Genomic DNA, 23,761 nt, shown 5'->3' with positions numbered 1-23,761 from the left:
TAGGGTTTACGCCATTCTCCTGCCTCAGCCTCCCGAGTAGCTGGGACTACAGGCGCCCGCCACCTCACCCGGCTAGTTGTTTTTTTTTTTTTTTTTTGTATTTTTTAGTAGAGACGGGGTTTCACCATGTTAGCCAGGATGGTCTCGATCTCCTGACCTCGTGATCCGCCCGTCTCGGCCTCCCAAAGTGCTGGGATTACAGGCTTGAGCCACCGCGCCCAGCGGAGAAGGGGTTTCACTATGTTGGCCAGGGAGGTCTCAAACTCCAAACCTCATGATCTGCCTGCCTCGGCCTCCCAAAATGCTGGGATTACAGGTGTAAGCCGCCGTGCCTGGCCTATTTCTAGAACTTTTAAAGCATCATCTCAAACAAATTCTGTGTCCATTAAAACAATAACTCCTGACTTCTACCTCCCCATAGTCCCTGGTAACTTATATTTTCTTTCTTTCTTTTTTTTTTTTTTTTTTGAGATGGTGTCTCTCTCTGTCACCCAGGCTGGAGTGCAGTGGCACAATCTCGGCTCAATATAACCTCCACCTCCCGGGTTCAAGCGATTCTCCTGCCTCAGCGTTCCCAGTAGCTAGGATTGCAGGCACCTGCCACCATACCCAGCTAATTTTTTGTAAACAATACAAAAAATTTTTTAGTAGAGACAGGGTTTCACCATGTTGGCCAGGCTGGTCTCAAACACCAGACCTCAAGTGATCCACTTGCCTTGGCCTTCTAAAGTGTCGGTATTAGGCGTGAGCCATCGCGTCCGGCCACTTCTATTTTTTATCTTTATCATTTTGCCCACTCTAGATACCTCATATAAGTAGAATCACCCAATATTTTCCTTCCATGTCCCACTTATTTCAATTAGCATAATGTTTTCTACTTTTTGGGTAGAAGAGGTGAGACCTATTATTTTTCAAAACAGAACAAAACTCTCAAAAAACCTGAGCAGATAACTGACTGGCTGTTTTCTAAGTAAAACATCTCCAAAGCCTTGTGAATAACTCCTTCCTAATGAAGCAACACTGTGCTGAACATTTCAGAAGGTTTACCTGAAACTGCTATAAATTACTATCCTGTTGCATCATCAAGCCACGGGAATATTAAAGCAACAAAGATTGCCCCAGTGACAGTAAGAGGAGGTCAGTAAGTTCAAGGAAGGTGAGGGAAGGGAGAAGGGAAAGAAGAGTGGATTTTAATCAATAATACTGCCCAGGTCTTTCCAGTGATGCTTCTTCTGGAATTATAATATATGCCTGGATGTCTTCCAATACAGATTCCAAAGAGATTTACCACCTCCCAAGAACAAGAGAAGCCTATAGGACCCACGTCTGGTAAAGAGCAGAATTGATTTTCCACAAGCAAAATCATAATTATTGCTTAAAGACTCTGAAAGAAGCTACGCAATTCCTTGAACTCAAAGCACAGTCTGAGAAACAGCAGCACTGACATCACCTGGGGGCTCACCAGCAAGACAGAACCTCAGGCCCATTCCAGACCTACTGATTCCTAATCTGCATTTGAACATGACTTCTCAGGTGACTGCTGCACACTCTGAAGTTTGAGAGGCACTGACTTAGCCCATCCACTAGGCCCTGGTCTGTAGTATCCTAAAACAAATTTGCTAACCTGACTTTCAAAATTTGAAAAAGGAGACTTCACTGTAAATGAATTCTAGGGTTGCAGAACCTACCCCAAACTAAGGATCTCTTTTGCTAAGCTTTATCTCAACCTCCTCCAATTCTAAACAGATATGGAATAAGCATAGAGTTAAGTTCCAGCCACTATTCTTAAAGGTGCCTTGAAATCCAAATTTTCATTTTAATTACTAAAAATACTACAGAGATATGTAGTTTTCTAACACGTACACCCACCTCCCACCCCGCCCCTGCCAAAATAAGGACTATTCCAACTCATGGCACCAAAACAAGAGACTAAAAATCTTACTATAGTTATAATAGTAAAAACAGAAACTTTTCAGGTAAAACGTCCTATTTACTAATAAAGAATCATACTTTTGGCCGGGCGCAGTGGCTCAAGCCTATAATCCCAGCACTTTGGGAGGCCGAGACAGGCGGATCACGAGGTCACGAGATCGAGACCATCCTGGCTAACCCGGTGAAACCCCGTCTCTACTAAAAAATAAAAAAAAAATTAGCCGGGCGAGGTGGCGGGCGCCTGTAGTCCCAGCTACTCCGGAGGCTGAGGCAGGAGAATGGCATAAACCCGGGAGGCGGAGCTTGCAGTGAGCTGAGATCCGGCCACTGCACTCCAGCCTGGGCGACAGAGCGAGACTCGGTCTCAAAAAAAAAGAAAAAGAAAAAAATCATACTTTCAATGAAACAAAAAAGACAAAAGCCAAAAACCAAGAGAGCTGCTTCCTAAAAGAACAGAAGCATTTAGTTCTCACAGAACTTCAGACATCGGTATGTGCAATTTTTATCTGTGTAGGAGACAATTTTGAGAGTTTGGGGGCAAGTAAAAAATTTTTTTAAAAAGCAAATGTTGGCTGGGTACGGTGGCTCACACCTGTAATCCTAAAACTTTGGAAGGCCAAGGCGGGCAGATTGCCTGAGCTCAGGAGTTCGAGACCAGCCTGACATGGTGAAATCCTGTCTCTACTAAAAATACAAAAAATTAACCTAGCGTGGTGGCGTGCGCCTGTAATCCAAGCTACTGGGGAGGCTGAGGCAGGAGAATCACTTGAACCCAGGAGGTGGAGGTTGCAGTGAGCCGAGATCGCACTATTTCACTCCAGCCTGGGCAACAGAGTGAGATTGTCTCAAAAAAAAAAAAGAAAAAGAAAAAGTAAATGTTTAGTGCAGACTGGCTGAAAGAGTCAATCTGAATAATGAACACAATACAGTTTTATACAAAAAAGATTTTTTAGAAAGCACTGGCAATATGAATGCAGCCCTAAGTTCTATTTGTCACTAGCTTGCTTCATACATTTCATTTTCTATTTAAGCCTCAATTTTCAATCTGAAAAATACTATGTTTTCGTAGACGCCAGGGAAAAGAAAAAAAAAAAGCCACCTGTATTGTCCCACTTAACTGCTGAGAAAAATTAAAATTCTTGGTTCATGAACTTTCTCTAATAAAACATGGCTGAGAGATGGTATGTTCAGGTTATTCAAAAATGAATATAGGCTGAGAGATGGTATGTTCAGGTTATTCAAAAATGAATACATATAATTACCATTAATAATTAGTAATAATACCTTGGTGTGATGCTTTAGTTTTCAAAACATTTTCCTACACCAAATTTTATTTTTCTTCCTTTGACTCCTTAAGGTAGGAGGGCATGTATTTCATCAGAAGATGAAAGTGAGAACCATGGTTATATGTAGTAGAATTGAGACTAGAAAATAGATCTTCTGACTGAGTTAATATTCTTTCCAATAAATCATGCTAACTTTCTCATTTGTAAAGATACAAAATAATGCAACGCATAATATTAGAACAATATTGAATATAATTTACTCTCTTTAGACGATTCAGAATGTATCTTAGGATCCTATATAGATTTGTAAGTTAGGGTCATCAATATCAAGTCATCTCTATACCATCAAGTGCAGATAAGATGATAATAGAGCTGTCTGGTTAACTCAAGTCTATCTCTATTACAGTCCAGTTTGATAGTTCTAGAATTTTATCACTTCAAGGAAGTCATAAATTACTCATATGTTCTGAAATCTAGAATTAATGTCCAGTAAAATGTACTTGTTCTTAATGGCTATAAACCATATCTGAGCTCTGCTTCCTTGACTATAAAATAAGAATTTTTAAGACACACATACACACACACACACACAAAGGTGGATTAAATGAGATGCCCCTGTAAAGAACTTAGTAGTGTGCCTTCCAACACAAAGTATCTATTTAAGAGGAAAATAAGGGGGGGGAAAAGAGAGATGTTGACATCTTCATGCTAACATAAATAAAAGTAATCTTTGGGCAAAACAAAGCAGAAACATTATCAAACTTTGCACTTTATTTATTTATTTATTTATTTTTTGAGACGGCGTTTCGCTCTTGTTGCCCCAGGCTGGAGTGCAATGGTGCGATCTCACCTCACTGCAACCTCCGCCTTCCAAGTTCAAGTGATTCTCCTGCCTCAGCCTCCCGAGTAGCTGGGATGACAGGCATGCACCACTAAGCCTGGCTAATTTTGTATTTATTAATTTTTTTAGTTGAGACGGGATTTCTCCATGTTGGTCAGGTTGGTCTCGAACTCCTGACCTCAGGTGATTCACCCACCTCAGCCTCCCAAAGTGCTGGGATTACAGGTGTGAGCCACTGTGCTTGGCCTAACTTTGCACTTAAAAAATTCAAGTTTAATATAAAATAAGAAAATAGTTTTTTGTATTTCTATTATAAAAGCAATTCATGCTTATTTAGATAAAATGAAAATCACCTATAATGCCACCATGCGTAGATAATTAGTGTTAATATTTTAATGTACATCCCTCCAAGTTCTATACATACAGAGGCGGGCACATTTTATGTTAATGTTTTAGAAAATGAGATAAATCAGCTCAATTCTGTGTTCCCGGAATTAAAAAAAAAAACAAACAAAACTCCCAAAAGAAAGAGAAAAATAAAGCCCTAAATCCCTCAAATTACGGTATATAAGAAATGCTACTTTACAATCAGTTTTTTTTTTTTTTCTTTCTTTTTTTTTTTGAGACGGAGTCTCGCTCAGTGGCCCAGGCTGGAGTGCAGTGACACGATCTCGGCTCACTGCAAGCTCTGCCTCCCGGGTTCACGCCATTCTCCTGCCTCAGCCTCCCAAGTAGCTGGGACTACAAGCGCTCGCCGCCACGCCCGGCTAGTTTTTTTGCATTTTTAGTAGAGATGGGGTTTCACCGTGTTAGCCAAGATGGTCTCGATCTCCTGACCTCGTGATCCGTCCATCTCGGCCTCCCAAAGTGCTGGGATTACAGGCTTGAGCCACCGTGCCCAGCCATACAATCAGTTTTTTTTTGAGACGGAGTCTTGCTCTGTCAACCAGGCTGGAGTGCAGTGGCATGATCTGGGCTCACTGTAACCTCCACCTCCCAGTTTCAAGCGATTCTCCTGCCTCAGCCTCCCGAGTAGCTGGATTACAGGGGCATGCCAACACACCCGGCTGATTTTTGTATTTTTAGTAGAGACAGGGTTTTACCATGTTGGCCAGGCTGCTCTCCTGACCTCAGGTGATCCACCCGCCTCAGCCTCCCAAAGTGCTGCAATTACAGCCGTGAGCCACTGTGCCCAGTGTTAATATGTGCATCCCTCCAAAGTTCTATACACACAGAGGTGGGCACATTTTATGTTAATGTTACAGAAAATGAGATAAATCAGCTCAATTCTGTGTTCCCAGAATTTTTTTTAAATCTCCCAAAAGAAACAGAAAAATAAAGCCCTAAACTCTTCAAATTACAGTATATAAAAAAATGCTACTTTACAATTTTTTTAATTTAACATACCACAAATATTATTCTACTGCAATAAACAGCAAATCATCATTTTTAGTGTCTAATAGTTCACCGTATCATCTCTTTTCGGCTATGCTGCTCATCTTCCTATATAAATTCTAAACACTATCGTAATTTAACCAATCACATTGTTCCCAATTTTCCTATTGTAGATATGCTGTAATAAACAATGTACATCTGTGTTTAATTGGAGGGCATGATATACACCTTTTAGACTTTGATATGCACTGCCAACGCCAACCTGCCCTCTAGAGAAAGTGTACCAATCTGCATTCCCACTAACAGTGCATTAGACTGCTTGTAGTCCCATACCCTTGCCTATCTAGGTTTGGGTGGAAATAAAACCCTCCTTTTTTACTCCCATTAATAGTGAAAGTCTTTAGGATCAATTATAAAAGAGAGCTACTGGTCAGGCACAGTGGCTCATGCCTGTAATCCCAGCACTTTGGGAGGCCAAGACGGGCAGATCACTTGAGGTCAGGAGTTGGAGAGCAGTCTGGCCAACGTGGTGAAACCCCATCTCTACTAAAAATACAAAAAAATTAGGCAGGCATGGTGGTGCACGCCTGCAGTCCCAGCTACTCAGGAGGCTGAGGTGGGATAATTGCTTCAACCCGGCTCGCGGAGGTTGCAGTGAGCTGAGATCACGCCATTGCACTCCAGCCTGGGCAATAGAGCGAGACTCCGTCTCAGAAAAAAAAAAAAAGACAGAGAGAGAGAGCTAGCTATTTAGCTCAGATTAAGAAAAAAGTAATTGAGGAAAACAAACAACAATAAAACGTTGAGGGGGGAAAATGCCAGGATCCAAATACTTGGAAATTCCCATTCAATTGGGAGCTGGGTTTTTCATCATCCTGCTCCCTCTTCCTCATCATTTGTTTATTTTATTTTATTTGTTATGTTTGACTTTTTAGTCATCATCTTTGGTAAGAAGGGGAAGGAGGGAGCATATGATAGAGAAAATGTGCACCTCCAGCAAAGCATCTATGTGTTTGACAACTGAGATCCAGCTCCTCATTCACCAGCACACCAAGCTCTACCAAGTGAGTTTTGACAAAAATGGAAAAAAACACTTTCAAATGTCTTACCTCCAAAATGATAATAACTAAACTGTTTGCTGACTTCTGCGGCCGCTAGCCAATTTTCATGAAAACCAGTATCCACAATGATTTAATATAATCAAAACCTCAGACTGTTTTACCCTAGCACACCAAATGTGACAAAGAATAACAAATACCCATCACAGGAGAGGAGTTAACCTAACACAGCATTCGAAACCAAAGGCTTAGGCAGTTTTAGATGTACTTTACATCTGAGACAGAGTAGATTCTTTACATCAACCAGATAAGATAAAAATAATTCACTTTATGTTTTCTTTACTTGAACCAGTCAGAATGCCTCTAGAAACAGAATAACAGAAACTGTTAAAAGACAGTAAAGAAAAGTTTAGATCAGGAGTGTCCAATCTTTTGGCTTCCCTGGGCCACATTAGAGGAAGAATTATCTGGGGCCATACATAAAATACACTAACAATAATAGCTGATGAGCTAAAGAAAAAAAAATCGCCAAAAAATCTCATAATGTTTTAAGAGAGTTTATGAATTTGTGTTGGGCCACATTCAAAGCCATCCTGGGTTGCATGCGTCTTGCGGGATGTGGGTTGGGCAAGCTTGGTTTAGATAATGCTTTCCTTTCTGAACCATTATTTAGAGATCCTTCCAGTGTCCACAGAAAGGGCTATGAATCCAACAATCAAAAGATCACTATTTAGGTTTATATTTATAAAATGTAGTATTACTTCAGACCAAGTTGCTGGTTCAGATGGAATAAAAAATAAAAGTGCCACCCCTGAGCAGCAGCATCAGCGTCTGCACTGAGTCAACACCTGCCCAGGGGACTTGCGATCCTGTTCCCCACCATTACACTTAACTCATTTTTGCACTAACCCTGAAGTCATTTACTGAACAGATACTATTATTTAGATGACATGTTATTTCAGAGGCTGAGCAGCTATACTGAACAGAAGTAAATGACAGAAACTAAATTCCTCAAATTCTAGCTGGGGAGACCACAAATAAGTATACAAGTTAACAAATGAGATTTCAGGTAGTAACAAGTGTTACACAGACAAGAACACAGAGGATGTATTTAGTGGCTTGGTGGGGAGAAGAAAGCTTCATTTAGGTGGGATAATCAAGAAAGGCTTGTCTCAGGAGGTGATATTTGAGCTAGACTTTGAATAAGATAAAGTCCATCATGCAATCATCTGGCAGAACAATATTCAGGCAAAGGGAATAGCAAAAGCAAAAGAATGGATGCAGGGTGTTTGAGGAAAAGAGGGTTAGAGTGGCTGGAGCCCAGTGACTGAGGGGAAGAAGATGAGGCAGGAAGAGGCCAGATTACACAGGGCCTTCAAGGCCACGGCACAGTCTGAATTTGATTTTAGGAATAGTGGAAAACCATTAAAGGGCTTAAACAAGGAAGTGATATGGCCTGAATTAAATAAATAAATTTATTCACTCATTCATTCACTCATTTATTTCAGGCAGGATCTCGCTCTGTCGCCCAGGCTAGAGTGCAGTGGCACAATCTTGGGTCACTGCAGCCTCAACCTCCCAGGCCCAAACAATCCTCCCACCTCAGCCTTCCAAGTATTTGAGACTACAGGCACACACCACCGTGCCCTGGCTAATTTTTGTATTTTTTGTAGAGACAAAAAAAAAGAAAAAAAATTCCAGCCTGCTGCCCAGGCTGATCTCGAACTCCTGGACTCAAGGGATCCCCCTCTTGATTACAAGCGTGAGCTACAACACCCTGTATGATGTAAGATTTTTAAAAAACTACTAGGATGGCTACGTGGAGAATGGACTGCAGCAGACCACAGTGGATAGGCTATACAAGAGATGCTAAAGGCTTGGACTTGGGTGCTGATGGGAAGTGAGATGAATGGCCAGAGTCAGAGTACATTTCAGAGGTGAACTGACATGACCTGCTGCTGAATTAGATGTGGAGGGTGGCAGGGGACTGTGGAGGGAGAGGGCAAAACAGGGAAATCAGGATTACTTCCATGCTGGGACTTGAGCAACCAGATGGACAGCAGTTCCATTAACTGATATGGGGAACACTTGGAGAGGAACAGATGTGGCGTGCAGAGTAGGAACAACCAAAGGTTCTGTTTGGGGCATGTGAGGACCAGACATCTAACAGTGAACATAAGCTGGGTGAAAACAGCATATCGATGATCAGGTGAGAAGAGGAAGAGGGGCCCCAGAAGGGATGAGGGGAGCACCTAGTGAGGGATGAGGATCTTCAGAAGAGGGTGCGGTCAAGAGACAGAGAGAAGATGCTTTAAAGAGTAATCAACTGTGTCAAAAGGTGCTGAAGACTGAATAAGATAAGGAAAAAAACCTGACAAGTGGATTTAGCAAGAGAGAAGTAAATTAATAAAGAAATAGGGTAGGCTAGGTGTGGTAGTTCACGCCTGTAATCCCAGCACTTTGGGAGGCCGAGGAGGGGGATCACGTGAGGTCAGGAGTTTGTGACCATCCTGGCCAACATGGCAAAATCCCATCTCTACTAAAAAAACAAAAATTAGCCAGGTGTGGTAGCGCACACCTGTAATCACAGCTACTCGGAGGCATGAGAACCTCTTGAACCCGGGAGGCGGAGGTTGCAGTGAGCCAAGTGCAGTGTAAGCCAAGATCGCATCACTGCACTCCAGCCTGGGCTACAGATCGAGACTCCGGCTCAAAAAAAAAAGAAAGAGGATGGGAAAATATGTTTAAAAGGTGTGGCCGGGCGCAGTGGCTCAAGCCTGTAATCCCAGCACTTTGGGAGGCCGAGACGGGTGGATCACGAGGTCAGGAGATCAAGACCATCCTGGCTAACATGGTGAAACCCTGTCTCTACTAAAAATACAAAAAACTAACCGGGCGTGGTGGCGGGCGCCTGTAGTCCCAGCTACTCGGGGGCTGAGGCGGGAGAATGGCGTGAACCCGGGAGGCGGAGCTTGCAGTGAGCCGAGATCGCGCCACTGCACTCCAGCCTGGGCGACACAGCAAGACTCCGTCTCAAAAAAAAAAAAAAAAAAAAAAGGTGTTTGATTTTGATCAAGCTAAACTAAAAATATATAAAAGGGATAATCTCATAAAAATTACTGAGGTATGCTGATTTATCAGGCTAAGTACATTTTGACTTCCCTTCTTAAAGGAAGAGGAAATCAGGCCAGCACAGCAGCTCACACCTATAATCCCAGTACTTTGGGAGGCTGAGGCAGGAGGATCGCTTGAGCCTAGGAGATTGAGATCAGCCTGGGCAACACAGTGAGACCCTCATCTTTAGAAATCATAAAATTAAAAAAAATTAAACAAAAATTTTAAAAAGGAAGAGGAAATCAATGACTCAGAAGACTGTCATTCTGAGTTTTACATTCTTATTCCCTGTGGAAGGGAGCTGTACTTAGTAATAATTATGGAGGTATTCAGGATTTACATTGAAAGAGGAGCAGAGCAGCCCGAGGGCTAAAAGTTTACTTGGCTACCTTGACTGTGATTCATCAAACTCCTAATGTTCTTTTGTTCAGACCAACCCCAAGCTAAAAGTTTTTTTTTTTTTTTTTAAATCCAACCCAAAGGACCAAGTGAAAGGGAAAAAAAAAAACCGCCAGAAGAAAGAGGACACCACAGCCATGCCCTTGGTTGGGAGCACTCTTCTGGCACTACAATGTCTTTTCCAAGGCTGCTACTGTTTCACTACCAGACTCCAGTCTGCATCTCACTCCCTGGTCAGATCACTGAGGACAAAATGCAGAAAAGTGATCAGAGGCCCGCCCACACCTGTGCCACTTGCCTCTGAGTCCCTTCCTCACCTCCCACCCCTTACCTGGGTCATTTTGTCCACAGAGACTGGAATTCCATCGATGGTGAGAGGCGGCAGTTCTGAGTTAACCTCCTGTGGCGCAGGGGCGTGTTCTGCCAGAGCAGACTCCAGGTCTTCCAGGATCATGCTCTTGTACTTACGCACCTGCAGGGAATTAAGGGCAGAAGTAAACAAGATGCCCAACAACCAGGGAGGATTGGTGCCAAGCAACAAGAGAGTGGGTGGGGCTGGCCTTCCTGAGTCATAGCATAGCCCTAAGAACAAACGCTTTTACAAGCAAATAAAAATACCCACTGGTCCCAAAGACATCATACTGAACAGAATTAAATGAAAAGATGATGAAATTACAGGTAACAACAATAGAAGAGAGCCAGTGGAAAAATTTTCCAGAAATACTGCTTCTCAGTTAAAATCACATTTTCTCAATGAGGGTGCCATCGCCTGTTCCAGGTCTAACAGGCATGGTATTCATGGTTCTGCATTTCCCAGGCCAATGGATGAACAACTAGCTGTGGCAGCTCATCACCAAAATCATTTTCAAGATCTTTAAGGACTTACATTTCTAAAACTCAAAGTAACCAATTCGTTCCAAATTGCTGCTACATTCCTGCAAAGTCAGACTACCAAACAGACAGCAGATTCAAGCATACAAGAGACTGGACTGAAAAGAATTAGAGAAAAAAAAAAAACAAAACCGATAGGTGTATGTTGTAGCTGAGTGCCACTATTGGTAAGGCCCAGGCCAGAGGGAGCCCCCTAGGTCAAATCTCCCTTGCTTCTGGTAGGGCTTGGTGACAGAAGTGAACCTCCAAGCCATGAAGCCTTTAGCTCTAGCCCAGGTCGGAACCAGATGTTGTTGTTTGTTGTCTGCATTCCCACCACTGCCAGTGAAATGTCTCAACTTAACAGTAACACACTGGACATGCACACATTTTTCTATCATGAACAGAAAGGGTGGACAGACGCTGGGTCCTCCAACCACCAATATAATGGGCTCTATCAATATGATGGCACTATTTTAGGGAAAAAAATGGAAGAGAAAATGAGGTTTATCTAGAAGTTCCAACAATGTTTGAATCCTGGGTTGTCTGCTGAGTGGGCTGGACTCTACACACTTCCTTATAAACATCTCGTTATGTGGATTAAAAAAGAAAAATTCCCATACTCTACCCCAAGCATCTGGAAAAATAAATATTATTACTGGCTACATAGTGCAACTTCTGCAGCTGAAGAATCCTCCAAGTAGGTCAATAACTAAGGGGATCAGAGAAAAATAGCACAAACTGGCAGACTCATTATCTTTCCAGAGATGCAGTTGTATCCTGGTCTCTAATAAAAAATAGAGTTTCAAATAGTATGGCCATTATATTTATTGCAACATAAGCAGCTGATGTTGCCACAACAACTTTACAGGATTATATTTTCTGCTATGTTTCTGTATTCTAGACAGTATTTATGCTGCCTACTTACACACACACAAAAATGAATCTTACAAGCCTAGTGATATGGTTTGGCTCTGTGTCCCCACCCCAATTTCATCTCGATTGTTATCCCTACATGTTGAGGGAGGGACCTGGTGGGAGGTGACTGGATCATGGAGGCAGTTTCTCCCATGTTGTTCTCGTGATAGTGAGTTCTCACAAGAGCTGATGGTTTAAAAGTGTTTGGCAGTTCCCCTGGCATTCCGTTCCTGCACCTGTCTCTCTGTCTCTCTCTCTCCTGCCACCATATAAGACGTGCCTTGCTTCCCCTTCTGCCATGATTAAGTTTCCTGAAGCCTCCCTAGCCATGTGGAACTATAAGTCAATTAAACCTCTTTTATTTATAAATTACCTAGTCACAGTTAGTTCTTTATAGCAGTGTGAAAATGGACTAACACACCTACCTTCTGGTCTTAGAACTTCAAGGTTTATAAGGTTAAATCCTTATATTAGGTATAAGCCAATAGGAAGAATGATCATTTTAGAAAAACAGGCTGTGTGCAGTGGCTCACACCTGTAATCCCAGCACATTGGGAGGTTGAGGCAGGCAGATCCCTTGAGCCCAGGAGTTTGAGACCAGCCTAGGCAACATGGTGAGACCCTGTCTCCACTAAAAATACAAAATTAGCCGGGCATGGTAGTGCATGTCTGTGGTCCCAGCTACTCAGGAGGCTGAGGTAGGAGGATGGCTTGAGCCCAGGAGGTGGAGGTTGCAGTGAGCCGAGATCGTGCCACTCCAGCCTGGGTGACAGAGCCAGACCTTGTCTCAAAAATAAATAAGTAATAATTTTAAAATAAAAACAAACTTCATCTGGCTTTTAGAAACACCTGGCATTCAAAAATGGAAAATCATTAGGTTATTACTTCTTTATTAGCCAGTTTCAAACAATTTCAGCCATTTTTATGAGCCAGTTTATCAGTGCTATATAATTCTTTTAAAATATCTTGTTTTTGTTTGTTTGTTTTTTAGTGCTGGTAGAGCATCCCTAAGTAATTTGCAACAAAACAACTTCAGGTATAACCAAAGCATTTCTATCTAAGCTTGCTCACTAAAGTTAAGTAACTTTCTCAGAATTACTGACCTCGTGTTTTCATTCTATCTGATCTATCAATTCTGAGTTGCATTTTTCTTTCATATTTATCAGTCTTCTGAAATTGGGATACATCTTAAAATTGCTATGGACAAGGCAACAACAGGGCATAGCTGTCACTGCCTGCAGCCATGTGAACATGTTTGCTATCCCTGGCCTTTTTACTCAACAAATCATTTAGCACCATTTGAGAAGAGAATGTGAGTCTTGACCGTTGTCTATAACCTTCCCAATGACAATTTCTGGTAAGATCAAGAAGCACTGCCAGGCGCAGTGGCTCACGCCTGTAATCCCAACACTTTGGGAGGCTGAGGCGGGCAGATCACCTGAGGTCAGGAGTTCGAGACCAGCCTGACCAACATGGTGAAACCCTGTCTATACTAAAAATACAAAAATTAGCTGGGTGTGGTGGTGGGTGCCTATAATCCCAGCTACTTGGGAGGCTGAGGGAGGAGAATTGCTTGAACCCGGGAGGGAGAGGTTGCAGTGAGCTGAGATTGTACCACTGCACTCCAGTTTGGGTGACAGGGCGAGACTCCGTCTCAAAAAAAAAAAAAAAATGCACTTGCATCAAACCTGTTGCTGCTTGTGGGGGCGGGAAATCAGAGACAATAAAAGAGCACTTTTAAAAGAAATACAGCATTGCCCATTTTCATGATGCCACAGAGGACAATATTACATGAGAAAACACAGATAATGATGACTGAAACAAGAAGTAATTCAAAAGGGTTGGACTCTGAATGTGAAGAAGTTTTAGGAATACCTTATTTCACTTATATTTTCCTTTTTATATATACACAAAAATGATATAAGATTAAAAGGTATGTCTAAGAAAGAGCTCTTTCAATGAGTAGAAAATAAAAATTCTAAGTGATAGCATTGTGTAAACATGCATCAATGTTTTTTCTTCATAGTACACAAATAACAGCACATCTTATAATCAATGGTGTCACGGATGAGATAAAATACAGGTTTGTGTTCCAACTCATGCTTTCTATTGCAAAAACCACAGCTTACGCCTTTGTCACTCCATACCAATATGTCAATTGGTGTCACAACTAAGGTAAACATCCACTTAAAATCAAAATCAGTTACCACTCTCTTCCCCCCATCTTGTATACCACTGCCGTTTGAAATTTTGGAAACACTTATTATCAAACACCGTTTACTGAGCACTTACTTTGTGCCAAGCACTACATGTGTTGTCTCAAATAATCCTTACCATAATTCTATAAGGAAAATATTATTATACTCATTTTGCAAATAAGAAAACTGAGCCTTAATAAACTTAGGTAACTTTCCCCAAATCATATTAACTAGTAAGAACTATAGCCAAAAATCAAACAAATTTTTATCTAGCTCCAAAGCTGGTATGTTTAGCCACATCACTATCATTTATCTTTTTTTTCTCAAGAAACTGCTATAGTTCCCCACTTCTTATAAGATGAAGTCCAAGTTTCTCTGGCCAGCATTTCAATCTTTCCAATTATTTGTTTTTTCAATACTCCTTTGCCAGAGCCACCAGAAACAGTTGTGCCTGCCTAATCCTGGAGACTATGTGAATGACACCTCTTAAACTCCCAGCATACAACCTCCATGGAGTCCTATACTAAGCAACTTTGTTCACTTTCTTCCTTCTTTAGCTGCCCAACCTCATCACTCACCTTGACATCTAGCAAGTTCTTTTCTTTGAAACTTCTAGAAACCTTTTTTTTAAAGATGGAGTCCCGCTCTGTTACCCAGGCTGGAGTGCAGTGGCGTGATCTCGGCTCACTGCCACCTCCAACTCCTGGGTTCAAGCAATTCTCCTGCCTCAGGAGAAATGGGATTACAGGTAATCCTTGAGATTACAGGTGCCCGCCACCATGCCTGGCTATTTTTTTATATTTTTAGTAGAGATGGGGTTTCAATGTGTTGGCCAGGCTGGTCTCGAACTCCTGACCTCAAGTGATCCGCCCACCTAGGCCTCCCAAAGTGCTGGGATTACAGACATAAGCCACCACATAAATCTGCTTCTTACCCAAATATTTTCCATTTTTCTAGGACCAGTTCAATTCCCACTTGCTCTGAAAAAACTTCCCAATTCTTGCTATAATTTTCTTCCTCCTTTAAATTCCTACTGACATAAATAAATATGTGTCATTTATACTGTTATTTCTGGAATACACTATACACAACCAGTGCATGACATTGCTGAGCACAGGGATCAGGTCTTTTGCTTATTTTATACACACACACACACACACACACACACGCGCGCACACACACACACACACACACAAATGAGACAGGCTCTTACATGTTGTCCAGGCTGAAATATTATAAAATATTTTAAATATACAAATACAGGTAACACATTAACAAACATTTTATGATTACCAGAGATGGAGGGTGTTTATGGTATTTGCAGGAGCCATTAGTTTTATTTTGTTTTGTTTTTTGAAACAGGGTCTTGATCTGTCACCACACAGGTTTGTTCACTGCAGCCTCAAATTCCTGAGCTCCAGTGATCCTCCCACCTCAGCCTCCCAAGTAGCTGGGATCACAGGTGTGAACCACCACACTTGGCTAATTTTCAAAATGTTTGCTGTATGGTCACTGGGTTGGGTTGCAAAAATAGTCCCAGACAAGATACTGTAATTTTTTTGTATTCCTGCAGCTTGACTGGATAAAGGAAGAGTCTTTGGGAAGGTCTCATAATTTTTTTTTTTTTTTTTAATTTTCTACAAGCTCCTATGAGACTAAAAACATATTGTCATCTGAGGTATGTAACAAAGAGCTGGCCTCAGACCTGTGACTGTGAAGCACATCTGGCTTCCAGCCAGGCCGCAGGCTGTGGCCCCTGAAGTTACGCTGATTTCATCCTATTTTCTCTTCAGCCCCAGAGTCTGCCTCCGTTCAGGGCTCTCATGTCCACTTAGTATTTTGGGATTCCCAGTTTTGAACCCTGAAACCCCAAAGGACTCAGATGGAATCCTTTTTTTTTTTTTTTTTGAGACAGAGTCTCGCTCTTTCACCCAGGCTGGAGTGCAGTGGCCGGATCTCAGCTCACTGCAAGCTCCGCCTCCCAGGTTCACGCCATTCTCCTGCCTCAGCCTCCTGGGTAGCTGGGACTACAGGTGCCGCCACCTCGCCCGGCTAGTTTTTTGTATTTTTTAGTAGACACAGGGTTTCACCGTGTTAGCCAGGATGGTCTCGATCTCCTGACCTCGTGATCCGCCTGTCTCGGCCTCCCAAAGTGCTGAGATTACAGGCTTGAGCCACCGCGCCCGGCCTCAGATGGAATCCTTATCTCATATCTTGTATCCAATAGCGTTAAATCGTTATATGTTGACTAAGTAAATACATGAGCAACGTGGCTTTCACTATACTACTTTCCACATATCTTCCACATTGCATGCAACTCCCACGGTTGTTCATCACCCTAAAGACTATGATTATATATCATTAATCATTAGGGAAATGAAAATCAAAATTTGATTAACGATAAATGACCATAATAAGACTAAGGTATAAGATTAGGGAATTATTTGTACCTTAAATGTTTAACAGAAGTCAACCAAAATAATTGGGGCCTAGGGTCTCTTGGAGGGATGTAGTTCTTTAACACTTTTCCAATTTTGTATATGTTTATTACTCTACTGAGGTTTTCGGTTAATGCTTATTCTACTGAGGTTTGGATGTGTTTTGATTATTTTATTTTCTTACTAAGTTAATCCACTTGGCTGAGTTTTTAACTTGCAAGAACAGAATTAATAGCCTTTTCTTACAATTTTCGATCTCTTCTTGTCTGCAACTATAGATATCTTGTTTCTAAAGGTACATATTTGTTTTCTTCTCCCTTTTCCTCATTAGCATGTAGCAGTTTTTCTGTTTTATTACTTTTTATAGAACCAATTCTTGAATTTAACAAGTCTACTTTTCTTGTTCCCTCATTCATTTCTTCCACATGTTTACTTGTTCTGTTTTTTTCTTAGACTTATTTTATTACTCTCTTTCCACCTTCTTTAGCTAGATGAAGTTTCTTTCTTTTCCAACTTTCTCGTATATATTTTTCTTTTTAAATAAGATCAAAGGAATATGAATATTCCTTTGAGTACCAGTTTAGATAATAACTTCTAAGTTTTTATTTTTGGTTATCATTTTTGTTTCTAAATAACCTGTAAATTAAGATTTTTCTTTTAAAAATTTCCGGCCAAGCGTGGTGGCTCATGCCTGTAATCCCAGCACTTTGGGAGGCTGAGGCAGGAGGATCACCTGAGGTTAGGAGTTCGAGACCAGCCTGGCCAACATGGTGAAGCCACCCTCTCTAGTAAAAACACAAAAATTAGCCGGGCATGGTGGCAGGAGCCTGTAATCCCAACTACTCGAGAGGCTGAGGCAGAGAATTGCTTGAACCTGGGAAGCAAAGGTTGCAGTGAGCCAAGATCGTACCACCACACTCTAGCCCGGGCGACAGAGCGAGACGCCGTCTTAAATTAAAAAAAAAAAAAAAAAAAAATTCCGGCCAGTTGTGGTGGCTCATGCCTGTAATCTCAGCACTTTGGGAGGCCGAGGCAGGTGGATAATCTGAAGTCAGGAGTTTGAGACCAGCCTGGCCAACATGGTGAACCTCGCCTCTACTAAAAATATAAAAATTAGCCGGGTGTGGTGGCACGCACCTGTAATCCCAGTTACTTGGAAGGCTGAAGTAGGGAGAATCACTTGAAACTGGGAGGCAGAGGTTGCAGTAAGCTAAAATTGCACCATTGCACTCTAGCCTGGGCAATAAAGCAAGACACACACACACACACACACATACACATTCCAGGTGATTGAAATTTTTTTCTTGTCTTTTGAAATTCTAAAATTCTGAATTTTCTGTAGTATGATCAGAAAATATTCTTTGGGGCCGGGCCTGGTGACTCACACGTGTAATCCCAACACTTTGGGAGGCCAAGGCGGGCGAATTACTTGAGGTCAGGAGTTCAAGACTAGCCCGGCCAACATGGCAAAACCCTGTCTCTACTAAAAATATAAAAATTAGCCAGCTACTCAGGAGGCTGAGGCAGAAGAACTGTTTGAACTAGTGAGGCGGAGGTTGCAGTGAGCTGAGACTGCACCACTGTACTCTAGCCTGGGCAACAAAGCAAGATCCTATTTAAAAAAAAAAATTATTTGGGGCCTGGTAATAATAAACGGTCAATTCTTATAATTCATTTACGTAATTTTTCAAATATGGTATATTATCCCCTTGTAAGGTGTCAATGCTTCTGTATCTATTGTATCACCTTTATTCTTTTGTTTTTTGAGCCACTGTCTCACTCTGTCACCCAGGCTGGAGCACAGTGGAATAATCATAGTTCACTGCATCCTTGAACTCCTAGGCTCAAGTAATCCTCCTGCCTCAGCATCCCAAATAGCTGGGACTAAAAGTGCACACCACCACACCTGAATCAATTTTTTTTTTTTTTTTGTAGAGATGGGGTCTCGCTATGTTGCCTAGACTGTCAACCTTATTAAATCTGTTATTCATATCTCTATATTCTTGTTTATATTTTGCTTTGTTGATCTGACAAGGATAGTAAATTCTTTTACTACCATTGTTTGTGTGTGTGTGTGTGTGTGTGTGTATGTGTGTTTTTCTTTTGGACCGGGTCTTGTTCTGTCATCCAGGCTAGAGTGCAGTGGTATAATCACAGCTCACTGCAGACTTGACCTCTGGGCTCAAGCAATCTTCCCATCTCAGCCTCCCAAGAAGCTAAGATTATAAGCATGTGCTACCACATCTGGCTAATTTTTAAATTTTTTGTAGAGATGAGGTCTCACTATGTTGCCTGGGCTGGTCTCAAACTCCTGGCCTCAACCAATCCTCCCACCTCAGTTCCCAAAGTGCTGGGATTATACATATGTGCCACCGTGCCCAGCCCCATTGTGGGTTTTAACTATCTTTTTTCCTTACATTTCTAACTTTTTGATCTACATGCTGTGGAATGTATATGTCTGGTGGACTGACTGCCTAACTGATTGAGAGACAGGGTCTCACTCTGTCACCCAGGCTGGAGTACAGTAGCATCATGGCTCACTGCAGCCTTGATCTCCTGGGCTCAAGCAATCCTCCTGCCTCAGCCTCCCAAGTAGCTGAGTGTGGGCCAGTATGCCTGGCTTTTTTTTTTTTTTTTTTTTTTTTAATTTTTTGTAGAGACGAGGTCCCACTATGTTGCCCAGGCTTGTCTTGAACTCCTGGCCTCAAGCAATCCTCCCACCTCAGCCTTCCAAGTGCTGGGATTACAGGCATAAGCCACTGCAACTGGCCCCATGTTTTGCTTTAAAGTTACTTGAAAAATATAAAGGTTCATGATAAATATGTACTTCTTATTTTAGCTGGGTGTGGTGGCACCTGCCTGTAGTCCCAGCTATTCAGGAGGCTGAGGTGGGAGGATCACTTGAACCCAAGAGGTGGAGGTTGCAGTGAGCCGAGATTGCGCCACTACACTCTAACCTGGGCAACAGAGCAAGACCCTGTCTCTAAATAAATAAATTAATAAATAAATACTTCTTATCAACACTAAATGACCCCTGGTTGTCAGTTAATACATTTTTGCCTTGACAATTAGGCTTTGTCTGATATTAATGCTGTGATCCATGATTTATTTTTGTAGGCATTTTTCTGACAAACTTTTCCCTGTTATTTTACATTTAACATTTGTAACAGCTTTACTAATACACAGTTCACACACCATATGTATTTGTTTCCTATGGCTCCCACAAATCACCACAAACTAGGTGGCTTAAACCCACACAAATTTATTTTATTGGTTTCACTTGGCTAAAGTCAAGGTGTTGGCAGGGCCGGGTCCTTCTGCAGGCTCTAAGGGTGCAGCTCCAAGACAGAATTGTTTCTTTATCTTGTCTAGCTTCTGTCTAGCCTGTATCACTGGCTCTGGACCCCCTCCTTGCATCCAACCTCTTGCTTCCACCAACACATCTACTTCTATGCCAATCTCCCTTCGTTTCCCTCTTATAAAGATACCTGTGATTGCATTTAGGGCCTACCTGGATAATCGAGAATAATCTCCCCATCTCAAGACCCTTAACTTAATTAACAACTGCACTTTTGCTGTATAAGGTAACAGTCACAGGTTCAGGGATGGGGACCTGTACATCTCTGGGGGGGGGTCATTATTCAGTTTGCCATACCATACAATTCACCCATTAAAAGGGTAAGACTTCATACTCGTAGGGTCCTAAAATTATCACTAAAATCTAATTTTAGAGCATTTCATTCCCCCTAAAAGAAACTCCATGCCCACTGGCTGTCACTCCCCATTCCTCCCTTCCCCTTCCCCAGTCTCTGGCAACCATTAATCCACTCTCTCTCTATACATAAGATTTATCTATCCTGGACATTGCATATAAATGGAATCATACAATATGTGATCTTTTGTGACTGAGTTCTTTTGGTTACAACAATGTTTTAAAGGTTCATCCATGCTGTAGTATAATATCAGTACTTCTTCCCTTTTTCTTGCTGAATAATATTCCATTCTATGGATATACCACATTTTATTTATCCATTGAACATTAGCCGATGAACATTTGAGTTGTTTCCACTTTTTGACAATTATAAATAATGCTGCTATAAACACCGTATACAAGTTTGTGTGTGAACATATGTTTTCAGTTCTCTTGGGTACAACTCAGCAATAGAACTGATAGGTCACATGGCAACTCTACTTTTAACATTTTGAGAGACTGACAAACTGTTTCCCAAAGCAGCCACATCATTTTGCCTTTTCTTTCTCCAAATCTTCACCAACACTTATTGTTGTCTTTTTGATTATAGTCATCCCTGTGGTTATGAAGTGGTATCTCACTGTGGTTTTTATTTTCTAATGATTAATAATCATAGTCATGAGGGAAATGAAAATCAAAATGTGATTATTAATGATAAATGACTATAATGATTAATCATAATTATTTATCATTAGTTCTCATGTGCTTTTTGACCATTTCTATATCTTCTTTGAAGAAATATCTATTCAGATCTTTTGCCTATTTTTATTTTTATTATTTTTTGAGACAGAGTCTCGCTCAGTTACCCACGCTGGAGTGCAGTGGCACGTGATCTCGGCTCACTGCAACCTCTGGCTCCTGGGTTCAAGAAATTTTCCTGCCTCAGCCTCCTGAGTAGATGGCATTACAGGTGCCCACCACCACATCTGGCTAATTTTTGTATTTTTAGTAGAGACGGGGTTTCACCATATTGGCCGGGCTGGTCTTGAACTCTTGACTTCAAGTGATCTACCTGCCTTGGCCTCCCAAAGTGCTAGGATTACAGGCGTGAGCCACTGTGCACGGCCCTTTTGCCTATTTTTAAATTGGGTTGTCTTTTTTTTTTTTTTGAGATGGAGTCTCGCTCTGTTGCCCAGGCTGGAGTGCAGTGGCACGATCTCGGCTCTCTGCAACCTCCACCTCCCGGGTTCAAGAGATTCTTCTGCCTCAGCCTCCCAAGTGGCTGGGACTACAGGCAGGTGCCACCACGCCCGGCTTTTTTTGTATTTTTAGTAGAGATGGGGTTTCACCATATTGGCCAGGCTGATCTTGAACTTCTGACCTCATGATCCGCCTGCTTTTTATTTGTTGAGTTGTAAGAATTCCTTGTATATTCTCAACACAAGTTTTTTTTATGAGACATATGATTTACAAATATTTCTCCCATTCTGCGTGTTGTCTTTTCACTTTCTTGATTCTATTACTTGCAGCTGCTTTTAACATTTGTGAGTGGCTATGAGTATGACATATACACTGAATAGAGACAGATTTGATTTGGATTGTTGTTCCAACCTGAAAGAATGCCCTTAACAAAGCAGTTTAACCCATTTATATGTATGTTTTATAGCAGAATTAACTGGCCTCACTTGTATTATTGTGTTCTAGACTATGTGTTTTATTTAGTTTTTAAAAATTCCTTCCTTGTTTCTATCTTTTATACAGAGACTTGGTTTCATTTTTTTTCTTCAGTGCTCTGGAAGATATATTCTGCTTCTAATTTTACTGGTACTTGTAGTCCCTAACCTGTATTTATCAATGGCAGTCAAAGGTAAAATGTTTTTTATCTCAGTCTAGTGTATCCTGTTTAACAGAGTCTGTATCTTCTTGTATTCTATGAGGGACTCCAACAGTTTTGCAAAACTTAAAAAAATGTTTTTGCAGTGAGTAATTTTCTGAAGTATTTTTCTGAGTCTTCTAGATGAATCTTTTTCATAGATTGCATCATCTTTACTACTATCAGTAGTATTGTTTAAGATTTTTGGTACTAAAGAAGAGAAGATATGCCCAGATTTCATGTTTGTCAACAGTGTGACAGTAAAGGCTATTTCTCAGATACCATTTTGAAGTAGGAGCCTTCTACTATATTCTTCTAAGGAAAAGTCCTAACACATCCTAACCGTAGGGCTTCAGGAATTTTTGGAAAAACTCAAAATAAAACTCAAAAATGTTAAGAAATACCCACAACATTTCAGGGATGGGAAGATGGTGTTAAAAAAAAAAATACAACAAACAGAATTTCTATCAATTGATTACTAATTCTGAACTCAAAAAATGCCTTTATTCAATATGGGAGACATCTAATAAATGTCATTTTAAGCAAATAAATTTTATCCTAATAAAAACAAAATGCAATTTAAATCTTGACAGATCATTACTCCACTGATTCAAAGTTAATTTGGCCCAAGAAGGAATAGTTCCTATTGTATACGTATGCAGGGGCAAAAGACTATGTTCATAAAATTAGCTCTGGATAGTTATACAATCAAAATGTTCAAATATAGTTCTATATTTGCAGCAGAGTATTAAATCAATTCTTTGATAAATGTAAGAGATTTCAAATATGTAACTCAAATAACTGATCAATAAAATGCCCTCCAGGTTTCCCTTAGGAAATTGACACCTTGGAATTATCTACTATTTTGTTTCTGATATAAATCAGTAATTTTCTTACAAAATCCTGCATTGTTTCCTAACAAACAAACCCCTTGTTTCCCCCTCCCCTCCCCACTTCCCCTGGCCACCCACTGCATCTGGGCAGGTAAAACACCTTGACACAGGTAAAATATCTTGACACAGGAAGTAAAAACAGTAATGATCATTTTGTTTTGATATGCATAAAGCAATCTGAAAACTAGTTCCCTCTCCCATGCCTGGATTAGGGGGTAACAGAAATGCTAACTGTTACTCTTGACAGAGGATCAGAAGAATGGAAGCAGCTGACAGAAAGCAAAGGGCAAGCGAGAGCAGCTTGGTTGTGACTTACCACATTCTCCAAAGGTGCTGCACCAAACACTTTAAAGACAGGGTTAGGTTTAGAGGGTGAGATACAGAGGACAATAGCTTGCTGTCCCACGCGAGTAGTATATTCATCTAATGTGGCTCGAAGTTTCCTGAATCAGAAAAGGAAACAAGAATAAAAACAGTTCTAAAAAGATGGAAATTATAGTGACATAGACACAAATGACTTAAGACAGTTTATTCTGATCAGATATGCTTTCTTTTACGTAAAATGTGAAAAGGGGATCAGCAGAAACATTTACATACCTTTTTCTTAAAGACTACTGATAGAAGGCTCAATTGAAGGTTTTGCCTTGGGACATAACCACGACACAATTTTGAACATGGTATCATTCTTCTTGATCTGAGTAACACCACTTACTACTACTTAAAATTATAAAGATTACAACTGTCCAGGCACGGTGGCTCATTTCTGTTGTAATCCCAGCACTCTGGGAGGCCGAGGCGGGTGGAACACTTAAGGCCAGGAGTTCGAGACCAGCCTGGCCAACATGGTGTAAAGCC

General features: G+C 41.1%; 1 protein-coding gene across 10 annotated transcripts in view; it reads right to left on the bottom strand.

Moving 5' to 3' along the window:
- NRF1 (nuclear respiratory factor 1) overlaps nucleotides 1-23,761 on the bottom strand; it is a 151,402-nt gene that overhangs the window by 60,539 nt on the left and 67,102 nt on the right. For all 10 annotated transcript variants that reach the window (XM_023223418.1, XM_023223412.1, XM_023223417.1 and 7 more), the window contains 2 exons: nucleotides 23,223-23,349; nucleotides 10,357-10,497 (listed from right to left, as the gene is read on the bottom strand). In XM_023223418.1, the coding sequence (XP_023079186.1) occupies nucleotides 10,357-10,497; nucleotides 23,223-23,349 (268 nt within the window). The remainder of the gene's footprint in view (nucleotides 1-10,356; nucleotides 10,498-23,222; nucleotides 23,350-23,761) is intronic.

This window comes from Piliocolobus tephrosceles, chromosome 8 (genome assembly GCF_002776525.5).
Source record: "Piliocolobus tephrosceles isolate RC106 chromosome 8, ASM277652v3, whole genome shotgun sequence".
In the NCBI taxonomy this organism is placed as follows: Eukaryota; Metazoa; Chordata; class Mammalia; order Primates; family Cercopithecidae; genus Piliocolobus; species Piliocolobus tephrosceles.
This window is presented reverse-complemented; position numbering and strand designations above follow the sequence as displayed.